Source organism: Radiomyces spectabilis (genome assembly GCF_025331425.1).
Source record: "Radiomyces spectabilis strain NRRL 2753 chromosome Unknown BYT42scaffold_12, whole genome shotgun sequence".
Lineage (NCBI taxonomy): Eukaryota > Fungi > Mucoromycota > Mucoromycetes > Mucorales > Radiomycetaceae > Radiomyces > Radiomyces spectabilis.
The window spans coordinates 248,844-263,030 of NW_026251937.1; the positions used below are offsets into that span (position 1 = coordinate 248,844).

Genomic DNA, 14,187 nt, shown 5'->3' on the forward strand with positions numbered 1-14,187 from the left:
GGATCATCCTCCTGCACCACCTCTAGCAAGAACCGCTCGAGTTTATGGAGTCGATTCTCAATGGCTTCAATGTAACCTTTGGGCGGGCCTCTCTAGCATTCAATCGTCAATCAATTAAATTCTACTATCGACCCTGGGATTTTGTTGATTGGAATTGGGGTTCTTCTTTTTGGCGCGGGGGAAATGGACTATGGTACCTTTTTCGTCGTATCTTTATACGTGCATTCCAAAGTGAACGCTTGACAGTTGCTGCAAACCGGTGTTAAGCCGTCGCATTTAATTTTCTTGCGTCGACACAGATCGCTATGGTGATGCATCGTTTCGTTGAAATTTCAAGTCAGTGGCAAGATCGTACAAAACTGAGGGGCGGAAGGGGGGGGCAATGGCCATGCTTACCATGCTCGACTCACTCGCTGGCGTTTACTAGCCCCTTCATCACCATGACTGGACATGGCCAACGGTTATACAAGAAAATGACAAATAGGGGAGAGGAAAAAAGGGAAAATAGCAAGCCGCGAGCAAGAAATAAAAAAAGCAAAAGTAAAAATGCAAAGATAAACACAAAATCAGTTTTCGCCTTTTCGACGGTCAAAACTCAACAACTCGGTTGATTTCAACCACCGGAGCTTCCTTCAGTCACGTGCAATAACCCAAAGTGATGTCCATCGTCGACCGAGCAAGCGGAGCCAAGCTGCCACCCATCTCCACTACAAGTATGAAAACTTATCAACGCACTTTTTCTTTTTAATCTCTCTTGATTTTGTGTGAGACGATATGCGCGCCATGTGCATTGATTGGTGAAACTGAAACCAATTTTTTCGCGCGATCATCTCAACCGCAGCAATGCCTGCCGTTTTACAGCAGTCATCGACAGTCATCAACACTCATCACCAATCAATCTGTTGCTTTTCTTGTGAAATTTATACGTCAATTTGAACAAAGAGCATTTTATCCAGGTTGCGATCACTGTGTTCCTCTCCAAGCACTTGATACAATATAAAAGGGGTTTATATACTCATTGGTTAAACATAGACAGCGTATAGGTATTGCGGCGATCTAATTTAGATTGAAGCAATTCAGGCACGTTTAGCCATTAGACACGGTTGCCTTGTCCTTGGCAGTAAGAAGCTTGCATTATTCGTTGTTGCTAGCTTCTGTAATGGTACACCATGAATCCTTTTGCATGCTAAATCGCTCGATTCAGCCCTTTGATATTTCAGTACAAAAAAGGAAGAAAAAAACACAAAGAAAAGCCACAAAGGGCCGTTGTGATTATTTCCCGTTTGTTTATGATGCATTTTGCATGCAATTAGAACATGCATTTTTCATGCGAATGGATTCATATGTTTTTGTAACACGACAACACCCTGTTGCGTGCATTAGACTACGCTACGAGTCATGACAACACGCTGATTCATGCAGATCGCTCATCGATACATCGTATCAACATTTTGTTTATCCATTGATTTTGCTTTGTAAGACGACAAATGGTTCAAAGATCCATTTTGAGATACAAACGTTCCATGGTGGTCCGCTTGTCCGCGAGAACAGGCCCCCAATTTTTGCTTGGCGGAAATTGAAAATAGCGGGCACGGAAGGCCCGAAAAAAAAAAGAAGCTAAGTCCACCTTGGCCGCCTTTTCACTCACAGATTACTTTGCTGACAGAAAATGCATCGATTAGCGACTCGAACAACGATCCGTCAAAGTGTGAATGCGGCTGCGAAAGGCACAACTACACGTAGCTTGCGACCTCTCATGCCGACTTTGGCAAGAACAGTAACAAGCCGAGCTTTGGGTCGCCTTCCTGCAACCTATGCGACCTCACGATCATGGTCTCCCATGGCACTGCGCACCATGGCCACCGTCACCGAGCACAACAACCACAACAAGATGCCTTTTCTCCAATGGAAGCATTTTCCTGATTTTCAGCACTTGTTGACCTTGACAGAACCCAAAGTAGCCGTGCCCATGTTCCAAAAGCTCATCACTTCCGCTCGCGAACAGTTTCTGGAAATGGAAAAAAAGCTGGAGCCTACTTGGGACGGATCGATTGGCCAATGCACGTAATCGAGATTAACATTGGAGGGCAACATGGTTTATACGTGTACGTTGAAAGGCTCATAAAGTTATTATAGTGTCCCAGCTGGAAGACGAGATCTCGCGCGCTTTTGGCATCTTGTCGCATTTGAATGGCGTTCGCAACAGCCCCGAAATCCGGTCTACCTTGGAACAAATCCAGCCCGAGTTTATCAAATTGGGATTGCTCATGAATCAGTCGGCTCCAAAGTACAAGGTGCTTGAACAACTCAAGAATTCGGATGAGTGGCAACGATTGGACAAGGTGCAACAGCGAATTGTCGATCAAGCTTTGAGGGAAATGAAGCATGCCGGTATTGGACTGGCCGAAGGCAGTGCCGAAAAACAACGATTCAACGAGCTCTCCGAACGTTTGTCGCAACTTTCGTTAACTTTTGGAAACAACGTGTTGGATGCTACGAAGGCTTTCAAATACGTCGTTACTGACAAATCGGAATTGGAAGGCTGCTCGGATGCTTTTCTCGAATTACTCCAAAAGAATGCGCAACAGCAAGGGTTGGAGTCCGGTTACTGCATCACCTTGGATTTCCCAATCTACGGTCCCTTGATGATGAATTGCAAGAACAGAGCGCTTCGTGAAAAGGTAAAATGGAACAATGCAAACAGCTAAAAAATAGGGTCGTGTTCTAACACCCATGACTTTATCTCTTATCCTACAGATTTACAGAGCGAATATCACCAAGGCTTCGGAAAGCAATGTGAACAACGAACCCATCATCAATGAGATCCTCCGTCTTCGACAGGAGAAAGCCAAGCTCCTTGGTTACGAGACCCATGCCGACTTGTCTTTGGCAGTTAAAATGGCTCAGACCGTGCCTGCGGCTGAATCTCTGCTTGACAGTTTATTTAAGGCTTCCCGCGATCATGCCCAGCAGGAAGTGGCGACGCTGACTGAATTTGCAAAGACCAAGTTGAACCATCCTACGCCCTTGGCCCCGTGGGATACTGGCTTTGTGTCTGAACAGTATCGCAAGGAACTTTTCAAATACGACGAGGAAACCATTTCCGAGTATTTCGCTTTCCCCAAAGTGCTGCAAGGTCTCTTTGACGTGGCGAATGAGGTGTTGGGTATCCAAGTACGAGAAATGTCTGGCAAGGAATTGGTGGAAAACAAGATCACGACCTGGCACGACGACGTCAAAGTATTTGAAGTGTCTGAGAAAGGCCAAGTGAAGGCCTACTTTTATGGCGACTTTTACTCGCGCCCGGCCGAGAAACGCAGTGGAGCCTGGATGGATATTGTCAGCAGTCGAACCAAACACGCCAATGGCGACTTGACTTTACCTGTTGGTAAGCAAAAGATGGAACAAAGTCAAATCTAATGGACCGTATCACTAAAACTTACTCTACTTGTTTCTCTATGTGAAGCCTATCTTATTTGCAATCAACCTGCACCTCGTTCCGCCGACACACCTTCGTTGATGAAGTTTAGAGATGTAGAGACCCTGTTCCATGAATTTGGACACTGTTTGCAGCACGTAAGTATCGATGCAAAACGACAAGAGAATGTTTTGCTGAGCTTTTGTATTATTTTCGCGCGCTAGATGATGACCCGTGTGGATTATTCGCCCGCTTCCGGTGTCAATGGCATTGAATGGGATTTCGTCGAGGTATTTTTATGGGAGACATCAACAAGGAAGTAGGGTTGTTTTAATGATTTGGCGGTGATTTTGTAGGTTGCTTCTCAGTTTATGGAAAACTTTTGCAGTGAGCCACATTGGTTGAAGCGTTTGTCTGGTCACTACAAGACAGGAAAAGAGATGCCTTCAGATATGGTGAATGCCCTAGTGAAAAACCGTCAGTTCCTGAGCGGTCTTGCTACTTTGCGACAGGTAAAAACTGATGCAGTGAATGGTTTCGGGCGATTGGTCAGGGCACTCAATATTTTCCATTATATTTGACAGCTTCACTTTGCCAAAGTCGATCTAGCACTTCATTCACGTTTCCAGGCCCCTGCTTCGGAATCCGATCCCAGCATTTTTGACGTTGACGCCAAAATCGCCAAGGATACCGTGTTGATCCCTCGTATTCCAGAAGATCGATTCCTGTGCAGTTTCAGTCACATCTTTGCCGGTGCTTACAGTGCAGGCTATTACAGGTAAGTGACCCCACTGACGGTCCTATTCGCTCTTTTTTGTACTCACTTAGGATGGTATAAACAATAATAGTTACAAATGGTCAGAGACCTACTCAGCGGATGCATATGCAGCATTTGAGGAAGCTGCCAAGGAGGGCCCCGAAGCCGTGAAACAGATTGGTCAACGGTACCGTGATACCGTTTTAGCTCTGGGAGGTGGTACCGCCCCTCACGAAGTATGGAGAGATTTCCGCGGTAGAAATGAAGTAGATATAGAAGCTCTCTTGCGTCACTGCGGCCTGAAGCAGTAAAAAAAGTAGACTATTGTATTTTATACATCAATTAGACAAAAAAGGGAAAAAAAAGTCGATTTCTCAATGTACTCTTTTTTTTTTTTGGTATATGCTATCAATGGATGAAAAGAAAATGCGGTCTATGGTGATTGATTAATGATCCATGAGAATGCACTGATATGAAGGGAAGACCAGCTCATCGTCCAACATTTTGCGCAGTTGATCCACAATGAATTTCTCGATTTTTCCTACATTCTTCAACACTGATTTGAATGAGAAGATGGTTCGTGTGGTAAAATCCTTGTCATGATCCATCCGACTTTACCTTGCTTTTGTTTGTCGCCGACAATGGATTCAATATGTACATCTTTTAATAAACTATCAGGCATCAGTGAGTATCCCATTATGAGGCAAAAACACCTTGTACTTTCTACCTTTCCAATCCCACATCTTTTCGAAAACCAGATCCATCATTAACAGGTTCCAGCATGGATACACAGACGCGATTCATGCTTTGAATATACGCCACCACCGCTGTGGCTTCAAATTCGATGCGCCGAACACACAATTGGATAGGTAAACTCATGAACATCATGGAAGGATAATTCATGCGCAATTCGGTCAGTAACGTCATACTCATATCGCCCGTATACGAAATCAGCAGGTGAGCTTGGAAATCCATCTGCGTTTCCTTTTGCGACTGCATCGATTGAACCGATGGGGCTGCTGGGTTGGCTTGCATGAGCAGTCGTTCGTCGTCATCAATCATATCTTCTTCGTAGGTGGTAGACGGACGACGGGACATCCAGCGTGGAGAAACGGCCGCTCCCGATGTCGGCGATGTGGACGTGGGAGAAAAGTAGTAGTTGGGTGTACTGCTGAATGGATGTTGAGGAGCGACAAGGGGAGACCGATGAAAAGAATGCATGAGATTAAATCGCTGTTGCTGCGAGAGAGGCAATACGAGGGGAGGAGGACGTGAAGACACCGATGCCGAGTCTGGATCCACTTCACTCGCGGTGGAGGCCGGGTGACTGGAAGGCATAGACATGGGGACAGAATGGGTATCATCGTGGGGTGGCTTGATGCTTTGTTCTTGAACGTCGTCGTCGTCTTCTTCTTCATAGAATTCGGGAAACGGATCGGTGATGTTGGTAATCTCGATGGTTGGCGTTTCGTGGCCCCATTCAAAGCTGGTGACTTCAATGTCTCCGATAAACGAAGGTTTAGTAATCTTTTGAAAGTGGTCATTCAGAAATTGCTGCACATGCCCTGCAAGTTCCTTGTCCAATTTCGACCACTCAATATCAAAAGACATGACTTTTTTGGGATTTCCCTGACAAAGGGCAAATAATTTTTTTGGGAAACGACCATTTCTCTATCTAATGGTTGCCTAATTTGGTATCTCGCACCTACTTTTTTTTTGACACTTTGCTTCTTTTTTCGCATGATATGCGGAAACTCAAGGCACTTGTACGTCAATGGTCCATTGCACAGCAACATTACTACCAGCCGCTCGTTGATAAACTGCAGCAATGTAGCATCCATACCGGTAACGAGACTCTTTCCAGTTAACTTCGTGCGCCACTAAAGTTTGCCATTAACCCAAGCTTCAGTTCATGATCTGTTCCAGGCCAATCTCGATTCGCTCGTTTCACTGACCAACTCTCGCCGACAAGTAAATACATCAAGGAAATGATACATTGCGGATCTTGATTGATGTTAATCGTACCATGTTGAAACAGATAATTCGCGCTTTCCGAGAACAAGTTATCCTGGATAGTATGGCTAAAGAAGCGTCTTTTCAACCCAAAGATGTCGTGACCTTTTCCACAGGGTTCGCCACGTAAGGGCTTTTATTGGGGCTTGTGTTCAAATAGGTCCTTTTGATTATTTACCTAACTGTGTAGGCTTGATCGATCACTGGGAGGTGGTATTCGATTGGGGGAAGTGACCGAAATATGTGGCACGGCTCAAAGCGGAAGAGCCAAGGTAAAAAACCAAACCACACGCGTTGACTATCCTTACCTTTTTACCAAACAAAACCTGTAGTATGTACAACAAATAATGGAGAACTTTCTTCTCGCATTCGAACAAAGCAGTATGCACCACATCGACACCACTGGGTTGTTTGACGCGAAATCCATACAAACGGTACGGCCCACTTTGCTCTTTTTCCATTCAGAACAGATTGTATTAACACCTGTGTATCCCAGCAACTCTTGCCGCGAATTCACTGCAACAAGGCATTTTCCATACCGGCTGTTATTACTGTCCTGGAATCCGTTGGTGCATTCCAAGCGGTCGATGGTCTTCCTACAATGATTGTTCTTGACAATATGGCCAGTGTGCTAGATTCCAATTGGCAAGCAGGTTTTCATGAATGTTTGTATATCTCCAGAGTGTTTCTGCTGTCATGTAATATTGATGTTACTGCGTACAACGTAGTTGAAAACATGGTCCAGGTATTGCAGGATTTGCGAAAGCTGCGAGTAGCTATTCTGGTATGTGTATGCTAACAAATATATGCCCGAAGCATTTGATAACGATAGATGAGGCAATTTAGGTTTCCCATTCAGCGACCATGAAAGATAATCGTATCTGTTTCGGTTATTCATCTGAAGAACGGTATATCAGAGAATGGGACCCATCAGTCGATCTACGGTTATTCTTTACCCACAATGAATGCCTTATCACCAAATCTCGACGTTTAGTAAGCTGAACATACCATACTAGATCGTATCCATTTTAAAACGCTCATTGTACTTTCAAATACGACGCTAGATTACCCCACGAACCATTGATCTCATAACCTGAAACTGAATGGGATGTATTTTTTCACCAAACCAACCATGGCCCCTTACACAACAAACCGAAACCCTAATTCTTATACCTTTTGTTAAATCAACTCCAATAATCTAAAGGCTGCAATCACACAGGTGCCAAATCCGGAAGAAAAGTCAATGACGCCAACCAAAAGCCGACGGATTGTACAAACACTGAAGAAATTAATAAACAAGACACGCACTGTCATAATTCGCCTTCACACTCCTCAGTTCACGAGGCATTCATTAGTCCACTAATTTCTTTATTATTATCAATTCTTTCAAAAAGAAAAAAAATTAAGGATGAACGTTCAAGTACATTACTTTTCCCTTGTTTTATCAGATGAGTGTTCCTTTTTTTGAAGTATCACAGATGGCCCCAAAAAGGAAAACTTTGGTGAAGGGACCACACCGCTTCGTCTCGGGTCGGCAACTGAAAAAGAGGGTTGCAAACTATGACTCCTTCCTCAAAGCAGTCACTTTCGGGTTTTAGTGCCTAAAAATCTCATCGATTTGTCAATGTCCGTGGTTTTCAAACACCTTTTTTCATACCATGTTCATAGCTTCACTGGACGTAGCAGACGCTACACTTTCCTCCTTGAAGAAGCCTATTGGCTACTTGGGATCCGCCCTTATTGAAAACGCCAATGTCGAAACCATGACTCAACTGATCCGTGAAACCGGCTCCACATTGTACTGGGCCCGAGCCAACACCGTGGAAGAAGCTGTCAGCTTGTGGGATGCTGGCGTCTACAAGATTGTCTTGCCCCTTGCCAATCTCCAAGACTTGCAACAAGAATGCTCCGGTGTGGCCGCTGAACGTATCGTCGTGGAAGCCTCCGTGGCTCAACTGTCAAACTTGCCAGCAGTAGGCGACGCCGTGTCCGCTGTCATTATCAATACATCCATCAACGAGGCCCTCAGCAACGACATCTTGCACGACTTTGCTCAACAGTTTGCCAAGAATTTGCTCAAGACGGGCGGTGTACGACAAACGATTGTTCAGGTGGACAATGCTTCGGACATCACTTTGGACACCATTGCCAAGTTGCAGTCACGCTCTCTCGATGTTATCATTCCTGCTTCCCGTCTCACCACCGCTTGGGAAACTGAAAAGGACAAGATCAACATTGGCGAAGCTTTTCTTGCTACAGCCACCACCGATCGATCGGATGGTCTTTTCACCACCATGGTGGTGGATGAACGTAAAACCGCATTGGGTCTTGTTTATTCCAGCAAACAGAGCGTTTCCGAATCCATCCGCCTCGGGCAAGGCGTGTATCAAAGCCGCAAGCACGGTTTGTGGTATAAAGGAGCCACATCCGGAGCTACTCAGTCATTGAAGCATATCGCCTTTGACTGTGACGGTGATGCTTTGCTTTTCGTCGTCGAACAACACGGTGCAGGTAAAGATCATTTTTATTTTATTTTTTCCTTTTATGGGAATCTTTTTTTTGAAAAACATGGGTTTTTTGTTGAAAAATGTTTAATAATGTTTCCTATTCCTGCTTTTAGGATTCTGTCACTTCAATACTCGTACCTGTTTTGGTGCCGACACTGGATTGGGCGCATTGCAAAGAACTTTGCAGAGCCGCAAGGAGAGTGCTCCTGAAGGTTCTTACACGGCTCGCTTATTCAACGATGCCGATTTACTGCGTGCCAAGATCATGGAAGAAGCCGAGGAATTGTGTGATGCCAAGGACAAGGAAGAAGTCGCTTGGGAAGCGGCCGATCTGATCTATTTCGCTTTGACCAAATGTGTGAGTCACGGTGTGACCTTGGAGGATATTGAGGCCAATTTGGACAAGAAGGCGCGCAAGGTCACTCGTCGTCCTGGTAATGCCAAACCCAAGTGGTCCGAACCCAAGAAGGAAGCCAGCCAACCGGCTCCCGCCCCGGCCCCGGCCGCGGCTCCTGCACCCGCAGCAAGCAGCAATGGCAAGATTGAAATGATGAAGTACTCCTTGAATGAGATCTCTGAGCAAAAACGCGCCGATCTTTTGTTAAGACCCATCATTGATTCTCAGGAAATCATTGGACGGGTGACACCGATCATGAAGGATGTACGTGAACGTGGAGATGCGGCCGTTCTCGATTTCACTGCGAAATTCGATCGCGTTCAGCTGTCGACGCCCACTATCAAGGCACCTTTCCCCGAGTCCATGATGCAGTTGGATCCTGCTACGAAAGCGGCCATCGATCAGGCTTACGAAAATATCTACAAGTTCCACGACGCTCAAATGGATCGCGAAACGTTGGTGGTGGAGACCATGCCCGGTGTGGTGTGTTCCCGATTTGCCCGTCCCATTGAAAAAGTGGGTCTGTACGTCCCTGGTGGAACCGCCGTGTTGCCTTCTACCACCCTCATGTTGGGTATCCCTGCCAAGGTGGCGGGTTGTTCTGAGATTGTGATTGCTTCGCCTCCTCGATCGGATGGTACCGCTGTTCCTGAAGTCGTGTATGTAGCCCACAAGGTCGGTGCTACTCACATTGTGCTGGCCGGTGGTGCGCAAGCGGTGGCGGCCATGGCTTACGGTACCCAGACGGTCCCCAAGGTTGACAAGATCTGCGGTCCCGGTAACCAGTATGTGACGGCAGCCAAGATGGTGGCTCAGAATGATACTTCATGCCTTGTGTCCATTGATATGCCGGCCGGTCCTTCCGAAGTGTTGGTCATTGCGGATAAGACCTGCAACCCTGCGTATGTTGCTTCAGATTTGTTGTCTCAAGCCGAGCACGGTGTGGATTCCCAGGTGGTGCTTTTGGCGGTGGATCTTTCCGACGAATTATTAGCCAAGATTGAAGACCAAATTCACACGCAAGCCATGGCTCTTCCTCGTGTGGATATCGTTCGTCAGAGTATTCCCAAGTCGTACACTTTGAAGGTCAAGACAATGGAGGAAGCGGTGAAATTCTCCAACGATTACGCCCCTGAGCATCTTATCTTGCATCTTGATGATGCCCCCGATCTCGTTCCCCACATCAACAACGCTGGCAGTATCTTTGTCGGTCACTATTCCCCTGAAAGGTAAAGCATTAAAAAGAATGTGTGTTGCAACTGATGCGTGGATACTGATATTTTCATCAACACAATTCATTCGTGTAGTATGGGTGACTATGCTTCAGGTACCAATCACACTTTGCCAACGTATGGTTATTCACGCATGTACTCTGGTGTGAACACCTTGACTTTTGTCAAGCACATCACTTCTCAGCAATTGACCGCCGACGGTTTGAACCGTCTTGGTGATACCGTGATGCGGCTGGCCGAAGTTGAAGGATTAGAAGCTCACCGAAACGCCGTGGCCATTCGTGTCGCCGACATTAGAAAAACTGCATAGAGCCATTTTTAAAGAAAAAGAATAACGAGAGAAAAAAAAAATGGAAAAAAAGGGAAATAAACTAATCATTCTTTCTTTGCATAACCCTCATGAACCACGTCCATCGTTTTTCTATTTTGCCCAGCATCTTAGAAATGGCTTTAAGAATGACACATGTCTGCGGCAAAGTGAACATCTCTATTCTCCCTATAGCAAACCCATACAATCCTATAGTATACACCGTACATACTGTACCATACGTACAAGCACCACGTACTGGACGTTGATCATACCTTCCCAATAAAATATAAAAGGAACGTCAGATGATAATGGTGACAACTTCCATAGTAATTCAGATTTATTTAAAATTTTTTGTTGCACTTTTTTTCTTGAAAAAAAGTTACGTCTCATTGATGTGTTTGAAATGATAATTTCCTATCAAACAATGAAAAATGCGGTTGGGGAGCAGTATTTAAAAAACGAGAGTGAGGTGTCGGTGGTCGAGCCATCGATGACGATGATGAGGATGAGGATGACGGCGACGCGTAATGTCTGAGTGATTTTCCCGGTGGAGCATCCAACGAGCCGACGGTTCGATAGCTGGTATTGGGATCATTGTATTTCTTGTGATCGAACAAGGGAGCAACAGGTTTCCCAAATAAATAGGTCGAAGATGATTGCAATGTTCCTGTTCCGACCGGTGCCTGCGGCTGCGGTTTGGGAGCGATCAACGGAGAAAAGGAATGCGGTTCCGATGGATTGGACAAAGACAACGAGGCCGGTTTCAGTGGCGAAGCTGGATAACCGGTGTAGTCATCCCGGGAATTGGATATCAAATAATTCAGTAACAGAGGGTTATAATCAACAGCGTTGCCTGCAACCGATGGGGCCATCCGAGACGTCGGAGGAATCGACCCGGGATTGGAGAATAACTGGTAACCGCTGTAGTTGGATTCGGAAGACGAACTTCGGTTGCTTACAGACATCCCCGGGGACGGAGGCGATCGTGGCACCAAGTCGATTTCTAATCCAGTTGAAAATGGGGAATACCAGTTGATCGATTCGGATGGTTTGGCAGAAGCATAGGACTGCTTGTTCCAAGGCGTTTTTAACGGTGTTTCCACCGATTCTGTCGTTGGGGTGGCCAATACAGACGAATTGTTTTTGATGTCTGACGCTGGCATCGACATCATTCTTGACTGCTTATTCACTGGCGTCGATGGTTCTGTACACGGCGACTTGGTCACTTCAACAGTAGAGGCTGTCTGTTTGGGGGATGACGTCTTTGACTGGGACGGTGGTGACGACGGCTGCGACACCGAAGTTGAAGACGAAGGGGATAACGATATAGACGATGTGACACAGTCGGGTTGCTTGGATTTACGAGACGGTTTCTGTGTGTCGCGATTGGATCGTTTCCGTACTGAATCTATCCAAACCTCTGTAGTTTCCACCTTGGGTGTACTCGTGCCTTCCAATTTATCGTTTGCCGATGCTGGTGATGGAACACAGGAAGAAGAAGACGCCGTCGGCGCAGAAAAAGTCGATTTTCTTGATTGTTGCTGCTGCTGCTGCTGTTGCTGTTGCTGTTGTTGTTGTTGCTTTGCTTTAGCTTGTTTCTTACGTTTCCGCTTTTCGGTAGCTGTAGGTTTTTTCTCCAGAGGCATGAGTGGCGGTTGGCCTGTAGGGGCTGCTTTCGCTGTCACAGTGACGGTGACAGGGGAAGGATCATGTGGCTGTGATTTTTGATCTGAGGTGGTGGATCCGAGCGAGGATGTACTGGTTGAAGGTGTCAGCTGTAAATTGGACGATGAGAAAGAAGGAGTACACGATGACACTTGTTCTTCCGGATTTTCAGTATCGGGTCTTGAAGATATATACAAATGCGAAGGATCAATGGAAGGGTCAGATCGAACACACGGTCGAGATGCCAGAGAAGATGAAGAAAACGATGCAGATGAAGTATTTTTGTCAGGAGCGTGTGTATAACTCGTCACGGTCACGATATTCTTGTTGAACCCAGTCGAAGTGTCACTTGGTGGTTTGATGGAAAGCGATTGAAAACCGACACTTGGTCTAAACCAGCGAGACAAGTGCGAGATCTTTCTCGCATCAATAGAAATGGTTGTGCCAGGAATGCGATATTCACCCAATCCTTCCAAACAACTGTCCAATGCATGACGGCTTCGAAGCTGTCAAAATGAACGGACGAAGGAAAAAAAAAAATTGAGAAAAAAAATTAGCCACCGACCTACAAAAATTAAACGAAATTAAAAAAAAAAAAAAAAGCAATTACCCTGTGGAAAGTGCGGCAGAGCAGGATAGTCAAGCAAAGTACAACGATGAAGAAGGCTGTAAATGATGTGAAGGAATGGATAGGGATGTGTCGATGAATGTAACGAAAGAAAAGGGTGATAAACGAAGCTGTCACTGTCGATTCAGGACGAACGGACGGCAGCCGAACACTGGGCGCCGCGGTAGCCGTAGTGACGGCGGGACGTAAGGGCGTAGAGATAGTATATGATTGTAGGAAGGAACGGAAAAGGATCGTAAGATGAGAAGACACAGCAAGACAAAGAATGACTACCAAGGAAACAAGGATCAACGCGACTAGAAATACGGCAATGAACGACGTGATGCGTAAATCTCGAGAGCGCATGGAGCTCAATCGTCTTTCAAAGCGACCAATGTGGAAGGGCAGAATAGTACAGACGCTATGCCCACAAAATAAAATGAAAGGGAATAGGGGATGGTGATAAAAGAAGAAAGAAAAAAGAGGATAATAGGGATTGCTCTCTCTAAAAAAAAAAAATGTGAAATGATATAAAAAAGTAACGTTTGTGCAGTCCAAAAGGAGTTGGAAAAAATTATATAATTCATCCAAAATATGTAAACTGTTTTTTTTTTTTTTTTATAAAAGGAGCAACTATATTCTGTAATGATTATAACGAACGACTGTCACCGTTTGAATAGAATAAACGCGTGGAATCGTTCTATGGACCTGTGCACACTGATAGAGGCTCTTTTATGTATTGACTAAAAAAAATCATCGGTTGTTGTGGCAATAAGAACTGCCGGGAGACGTCAAAATATTATGCCGTTTCAAATTTTATGGGGAAACTTCCTTGGATTGAAAAATTGTAAACATCCTGCGCCACCGCGGGCTCGAAAACATTGATGGGGTGTGCAAACTCTAGTGGGAAAACAAGGTAAAGTTCTGAACATTGAGACGTCCACCGCGGGCATCTCTCTTTAATATAACGTAAAATGATGTTTGTCGGACCCTGGTCTGATGTTGACACACTCCAATATCGCACGATTACCACATTTGTATATCAACCTCCACTGTAACAAAAAAAATTAGCAGCACTGCAAACAATTCAACAAAACGAGCCATCCGTGCATACCATGGTCCTGGACACTTTTTTTTAAGCGTTCCGTGGGTCTGACTTGCTGCTCCACTCTCCTTCTTTTTCTCCCATCTCCTTACATCTCGAGATTTTGGCGTGTGTTCCACAACCAAAACAATAACAATAAAGGTGAATTTTAAATGTATTCCAATGAACCTACATAT

At 45.3% G+C, this 14,187-nt stretch overlaps 6 protein-coding genes across 6 annotated transcripts; 3 read left to right on the forward strand and 3 right to left on the reverse strand.

Moving 5' to 3' along the window:
* Positions 1-35: 35 nt before the first annotated feature.
* On the reverse strand, positions 36-317 carry BYT42DRAFT_502025 (uncharacterized protein; the record flags this gene model as incomplete). Its single annotated transcript, XM_051564803.1, has 2 exons — positions 36-92; positions 198-317. Coding segments are annotated over 2 exons (177 nt in total), but the record flags the coding sequence as incomplete, so codon positions are not given.
* A 1,523-nt stretch (positions 318-1,840) lies between these two features.
* Positions 1,841-4,486, forward strand: BYT42DRAFT_595197 (uncharacterized protein; the record flags this gene model as incomplete). The annotated part of the gene is made up of 8 exons (XM_051570828.1): positions 1,841-2,060; positions 2,137-2,681; positions 2,758-3,388; positions 3,467-3,576; positions 3,643-3,708; positions 3,775-3,930; positions 4,003-4,196; positions 4,267-4,486. 8 exons carry the CDS (start codon positions 1,841-1,843, stop codon positions 4,484-4,486), a joined length of 2,142 nt encoding a protein of 713 aa, XP_051419968.1.
* Positions 4,487-4,621: 135 nt separating this feature from the next.
* Positions 4,622-5,786, reverse strand: BYT42DRAFT_616942 (uncharacterized protein; the record flags this gene model as incomplete). The annotated part of the gene is made up of 3 exons (XM_051572125.1): positions 4,622-4,731; positions 4,794-4,846; positions 4,903-5,786. 3 exons carry the CDS (start codon positions 5,784-5,786, stop codon positions 4,622-4,624), a joined length of 1,047 nt encoding a protein of 348 aa, XP_051419969.1.
* Positions 5,570-7,056, forward strand: BYT42DRAFT_582214 (uncharacterized protein). Its single transcript, XM_051569662.1, has 7 exons — positions 5,570-6,020; positions 6,085-6,146; positions 6,214-6,314; positions 6,379-6,460; positions 6,521-6,622; positions 6,685-6,933; positions 7,005-7,056. Exons 1-7 carry the CDS (start codon positions 5,921-5,923, stop codon positions 7,032-7,034), a joined length of 726 nt encoding a protein of 241 aa, XP_051419970.1. The 5' UTR covers positions 5,570-5,920; the 3' UTR covers positions 7,035-7,056.
* Positions 7,057-7,826: 770 nt separating this feature from the next.
* On the forward strand, positions 7,827-10,724 carry BYT42DRAFT_520473 (histidinol dehydrogenase-domain-containing protein). Its single transcript, XM_051565273.1, has 3 exons — positions 7,827-8,699; positions 8,809-10,321; positions 10,400-10,724. Exons 1-3 carry the CDS (start codon positions 7,847-7,849, stop codon positions 10,632-10,634), a joined length of 2,601 nt encoding a protein of 866 aa, XP_051419971.1. The 5' UTR covers positions 7,827-7,846; the 3' UTR covers positions 10,635-10,724.
* A 200-nt stretch (positions 10,725-10,924) lies between these two features.
* Positions 10,925-13,456, reverse strand: BYT42DRAFT_86965 (uncharacterized protein). The gene is made up of 2 exons (XM_051572872.1): positions 12,910-13,456; positions 10,925-12,805 (listed from the first exon to the last, which is right to left on the reverse strand). The coding sequence occupies exons 1-2, from the start codon at positions 13,270-13,272 to the stop codon at positions 11,021-11,023; spliced, it is 2,148 nt and encodes a 715-aa protein (XP_051419972.1). The 5' UTR covers positions 13,273-13,456; the 3' UTR covers positions 10,925-11,020.
* Between the last annotated feature and the right edge of the window lie 731 nt (positions 13,457-14,187).

Excerpts from the sequence above, each read along its gene's own strand:
- BYT42DRAFT_582214 (XM_051569662.1), top strand. The coding sequence starts at position 5,921 with ATGCGGAAACTCAAGGCACTTGTACGTCAATGGTCCATTGCACAGCAA. Across the intron at positions 6,315-6,378 it reads TTTTCCACAGGGTTCGCCAC|GCTTGATCGATCACTGGGAG; the intron begins GTAAGGGCTTTT and ends CTAACTGTGTAG. Across the intron at positions 6,934-7,004 it reads TAGTTGAAAACATGGTCCAG|CATTTGATAACGATAGATGA; the intron begins GTATTGCAGGAT and ends ATATGCCCGAAG.
- BYT42DRAFT_520473 (XM_051565273.1), top strand. The coding sequence starts at position 7,847 with ATGTTCATAGCTTCACTGGACGTAGCAGACGCTACACTTTCCTCCTTG. Across the intron at positions 8,700-8,808 it reads CGTCGAACAACACGGTGCAG|GATTCTGTCACTTCAATACT; the intron begins GTAAAGATCATT and ends TCCTGCTTTTAG. Across the intron at positions 10,322-10,399 it reads GGTCACTATTCCCCTGAAAG|TATGGGTGACTATGCTTCAG; the intron begins GTAAAGCATTAA and ends TCATTCGTGTAG.
- BYT42DRAFT_86965 (XM_051572872.1), bottom strand. The coding sequence starts at position 13,272 with ATGCGCTCTCGAGATTTACGCATCACGTCGTTCATTGCCGTATTTCTA. Across the intron at positions 12,806-12,909 it reads TCTGCCGCACTTTCCACAGG|CTTCGAAGCCGTCATGCATT; the intron begins GTAATTGCTTTT and ends TCATTTTGACAG.